General features: G+C 33.3%; 1 protein-coding gene across 1 annotated transcript in view; it reads left to right on the top strand.

Annotated features, from left to right (window-relative positions):
• Nucleotides 1–286: 286 nt before the first annotated feature.
• LOC117167212 (probable Bax inhibitor 1) overlaps nt 287–5,385 on the top strand; it is a 17,499-nt gene continuing 12,400 nt past the window's right edge. Inside the window, exons 1-2 of the mRNA XM_033351970.1 lie at nt 287–504; nt 1,046–1,347. Of these exons, the coding sequence (XP_033207861.1) occupies nt 458–504; nt 1,046–1,347 (349 nt within the window). The 5' untranslated portion in view covers nt 287–457. The remainder of the gene's footprint in view (nt 505–1,045; nt 1,348–5,385) is intronic.

Here is a 5,385-nt window from a genome sequence, read left to right as displayed (position 1 = left end):
TTAATAGCACGCTTTTTTCGTTTTTATATTCTTCATAAATATAAGTGACATGTTTCTGATTTTAATTTTAGCTTTATACGATTATTTATAAGACTGCTTTCGAGTTATTCTGCGATTCGCACATGCAGCGTTTAACACGGTTTAAACTCCCACCTGACGTCCTTTTAAAAATGGAGGTCACTTTACGAATATCTACGGGCTATTTGATTGGTTCACTTTTTTTAGTTGCGCGTGGCGAGACCACAGCTTCTTGGATCATGTTCCAATAGTACTCCCAGTGAATTTAAGAACACACCCTAGGCATGATAGTAATATACGTGTAGATATAATATCACTGACGTGTCTCCGAAAAGCATCACTTTGGCGATTCATAATCATTCTTGATCAGTGTAAATTCAAAAGCAGAAGTATTCTCATCTCTAGTGAAAAAGGGTGCATTTTCAAGCCAAGTTAAATCATGGCACCAACATTAACAAGCTTTGTGAATTCGTTCAACAACAGACTGTAAGTATCTCTGCCGTTAATCTGATACGGTGTTTTTCTCTACAAAAATGTCACGTTTGTTTGTGTATCTACACTTTCTTTTCTCAATTAGCGACTTTAGAACATTGGAATTTGAGCCTTGAACACCTGAGGTCAATAGATATTAGCATATTACTGAACTTTTGTTGGCCACGTATGTCCATTTCCCGGTGATGTAACTTCCAGAACATTCGGAAAAAGCGACTCGTCCGTTTTTTTAGTCGTTTTCCGCATCAGGATTTAGAAAACGATTTTTGTCATTTCTATAGCGACGTACGACGTGTGAAATGTCACGTTATATTGTTTAGGATAGTTTGCTCCTTGTATGTAGGGTACCTGCGAAGGTTCAATGTCAAATGGATTTAATATCTATAATTTTTTTCATATACTGTCTTTTCAGTCGTTTGCGTGAGCGCGTGTGTGTATGTATGCATGTATGTAATATCAACTCAAGGACAGTCAATGTTTTTGTATTCTTGGTGATTAAAAACGTGATAGTCATTTATAGACGATTCACTTTCAGAGACGCGCCATTGAAACAACACTTGAAAAATGTCTACGGATGCCTGTCGTTGTCAACTGTTTCTGCAGGAGTTGGAGCCTACGTGCACATTTATACAGAAATCCTGCAAGCAGGATTACTGTCCACCTTTGGTGCCTTGGGTCTTCTCTTTGCCCTTCTCTACACACCAGACAATGGCAAAAATCAAAAACTCCGCCTCTGCTACCTCCTGGGTTTTGCATTCCTGTCTGGATTGGGAATGGGACCTCTTCTAGAAGCTGTCATCAGCGTAGATCCTACAATTGTTGTCACAGCGCTTATGTGTAAGTCATTAATTTTTTTTTTTATGTAAAGTGTTATGTTAACTTATTGACGCATGCAAATGTAAATGAGACTAAGGCAACTTGAGCATCTTGAAAATTCGTAATCTTCTTATTTTTATACTACATTTTTCTTTTTGATGTATTGCTTCATAATTTTGACATGCATGATTTTAATCCCGTGCACTACATGGCATTAACTAAGCATTTTTTTACCAGTCGGGCACAGGTTAGAGCGATTTAATGATTGGACACTTAAAATTTAAATACACTCAAGCCTCTCGATTTTAATACTTAATGCCTTGATTAGTCTGAATCTCTAATTCTGTTAGTCTCGTATTGGAATGCGTAAAAAATATGAAATGTAATTTTTCAAGCCTCAAACTTAAGTATATGATGTTAATGGCAAAGGCGTTTAAAAATAGAGTGTTTTAAAGCGCTTGTGCTATATTGAAAACAAACAATTGCAGTGAAACCCTGATATAGTCCTTCCGAGAATTGAAGCCGCGCCGCAAGTAGGTGTAAAAGGAACTGCGCGGGGTAAGCTGTGGTTGCTTAGGCATAAACAGACACAAGCGTTTTATACGAAATGGCCCTCTATCTGGGTAAATGCCCACCTCTTCCAGCCCCAAAACTGGCCCAGTCTCAGAGTTTCACTATATTTAAATTAAAAAGTTTTAAAAATTCAGTTTTTAAGTAATGCACACTCGTGAAACATTGCAATGTTTCAAAGATGGTGACGGGAAAATTAAAACCTAATATGATAAGAAGTGAAAATCAATTCACGTTTTCTCAAGTAATCGTTGATTAAATAATTAATTAACTAATGCAATGCGCTTTGATAATTTCCCCTTAAATTAAATACTAAAAATTTATTAACAAAATTGAGTCTTACAGCAAATACAGTTACATGGTTAAGAATTTTAAAAACCCAATTTTCCTATATTAAGTTTAGAGAATATATTTTTATTAGTTATATTTAATATACTAAGGCATTTTGAAGTATTCGGAACAACAATTTTTAATATTTACACCAATATCACAATTTTACTGCTGAAACATTGAGAAAAACTAAATAAAATTTTTAAAAAAGTTTAAACTTGCGGCGAAGTGGCATACGATACGAGTGACAAGTACCTAACCTGATCTGATTTCCGCGCATGCGCATATGGAAGTTCTCTCCTTTCCCCCCAATGTTTCATGAAACGATGAAACTTTGACTGTGAAACATTCGAAAGTTTCAAGTGAAAGTTTCAATGCTCACAACCCTATGCTTAGCGTTATTTAACCTCTACTTGCACGGTGGTTTTAAAAAACATACAAGATACGGTGGGGTCGCACCCGACCCAACCTGCTATTAATGGGGTTTTAGGCAATAAAAATTGCACAATAAGCATATGTGCTTGAAATTACGAACGTTCATGTGAACGAAATTAAAGATTTTTTTCCCGAATTTTTTTTTTTGCCTAAATCATTTAGGATGACAAAAAATGATATTCCATCGGAAGAAGTTTTCGAAATTTTTATTTTTTCAGGGGTTGAATACCCTTACAAATCACCACTATTCAAACATGCCAAACACAATTTTGATTGTCGATATTTGAAAATATTAAAACGTGAAAAATTATCTTTTTTTACCTCACTAATTATAGAGTGAGTGAGAAAGTTCGGCAAGACTCCTAAAAACCACCCTTAATGTATCTGCACCTAAAATGTTAAAAATGACCATTTTGATTGTCGATATTTGAAGATATAAAAACGTCAAAAATTCTCTTTTTTTATCTCACTAATTATAGATGGAGTGCGAAAGTTCGGCAAGACTCCTAAAAATCACCCTTAATATAACCACACACTTAGGCGCGGATACATTAAGGGTGGTTTTTAGGGATCTTGTCGAACATTCTCACCCACTTTATAATTGATGAGATAAGAAAAGAGAATTTTAAACGTGTTTGTATCTTCAAATATCGACAATCAAAATTGTCATTTTTAACATTTTACTCGAGGATATATTAATTGTGGTTTTTAGGGATCTTGCCGAACATTCTCACCCTCTTTATAATTGATGAGATAAGAAAAGAGAATTTTTGACGTTCTTATATCTTCAAATATCAACAATCAAAATTGTCATTTTTAACATTTTAGGTGCAAATATATTAAGGGTGGTTTTTAGGGATCTTGCCGAACTTTTTCACTCCCTCTATAATTATGATGATAAAAAAAGAGAATTTTTGACGTTTTTATATCTTCAAATATCGACAATCAAAATTGTCATTTTTAACATTTTAAGTACAGATATATTAAGGGTGGTTTTTAGGGGTCTTGCCGAACTTTCTCAATTTAAAATTATTTCTTGAAAAAAGATCCTACTCCATCTTCACTCCATTGGGAATCGAACCACAAAACTTCTGATTTCAGGTCAGGTGCTTTTCCAATTAAGCTATTAGAGGGATCAGAATAAGAACTCTTAATTCAAGAACATAGCGCCAATTTTTAGCTAGGTGTTTATGGTACAAGTAATTGCTTTCTCACTCCCTCTGTAATTATCGAGACAAAAAAGAGAATATTTGACGTTTCTATATTTTCAAATATCGACAATCAAAATTGTCATTTTTAACATTTTAAGTGCAGATATATTAAGGGTGGGTTATAGGGGTCTTGCCGAACTTTCTCACTCCCTCTATAATTAGCGAGACAAAAAAGAGAATTTTTGACGTTTTTATATTTTCAAATATCGACGATAAAAATTGTCATTTTTAACAATTTAGGTGCAGATATATTAATGGTGGTTTTTAGAGGTCTTGCCGAACTTTCTGAACCACTCTATAATTGTTGAATTAAAAAAAGAGATTTTTTGACTTCTTTATATTTTCAAATATCGACAATCAAACTTGCTTTAGACAGGTCTAAATAATGGGTGATGTGTAAGGGTAGGTAACCCCTTAAAAAATTTTTATTCGACAATTCTTTCCGACAGAATATTTTTTTTGCCATTCTAATTGATTTAAGCAAAAAAAATTGAAAAATAATTTTTTTAAATTTCGTTCAAATGAACGTTCGTAACTTCAAGTACATAATAAGCATTTCAATGAATCATAAACTTTATTAGTATTTTTGCAGTATCACAAAATTGTAATTATTTGAAAAACTCTAGAAACTCTATATGGAACAATATCTCCAAAAACAATGCAAGCATGCGAATAAGGCACCTTCTACGCTTATGGTACTGACTGGTAGGCTACCAGGCTACTAGAAACCCCTTTAACGTGGAGGGTGGCGAGTGGAATTGTACAACCAACGCTCGGGTCGTAACCGCCCCCCCCCCCATCGTACCAGTAAAGGGTTAATGTGCAAAGCTGCTAAACTTAAGGAAAGTACTTTTCAATTATTCAAGCCCTTTCTAGAAATTTCCATGCGTGGCTTAGAAAAGTGAAAGTATGTTTCTGCCCAAAACATACTGTCCACTTTCTCCTATTCGTAGAATCAAATCGTATTTTTTATGTTAAAGAAAAACTAAAAAATATTAATATTAACTAATTAATTTAAGTTTTTAATTTACAGAATTTCATTGTTTAACGATCCTTTTAACTTATGTAACATTTAAAAGATTATAAATTGGAAAACCGGAAAATTACAGTGAATTTATTTTTTTGACCGGAAATTTTACAAATTTTCAGAGAAAACAAATCTGTCGTACCTTCGTCGAGTTCAACCGTTTTCAAATAATTAGTTAGATTTTGATCTTTTTCAATTATGATATCATTCAGTTTATAATGCATTATTCGAAAATGTTTTACTTAAAAAAATTTTTGTTTTAGATTTTTAAGCGTATATTTTTATTTACTGATTTTAAAATCCACTTTTTGGACAATTTAAAAGAACTAGAATGTAGAAGCGTTTAAAATCGAAGCTTTTTGATAAAACTATATTTTTAATTGATCAAATATATTCAAAAATACTTATTCGTAGGGTAATGAAAATAACAGAAACAAAGATTTGGGAAGTCCAAAGTGGGTTTATGCCAGGAAGGTCATGTACGGA

This window comes from Belonocnema kinseyi, chromosome 2 (genome assembly GCF_010883055.1).
Source record: "Belonocnema kinseyi isolate 2016_QV_RU_SX_M_011 chromosome 2, B_treatae_v1, whole genome shotgun sequence".
Classification (NCBI taxonomy): Eukaryota; Metazoa; Arthropoda; class Insecta; order Hymenoptera; family Cynipidae; genus Belonocnema; species Belonocnema kinseyi.
This window is presented reverse-complemented; position numbering and strand designations above follow the sequence as displayed.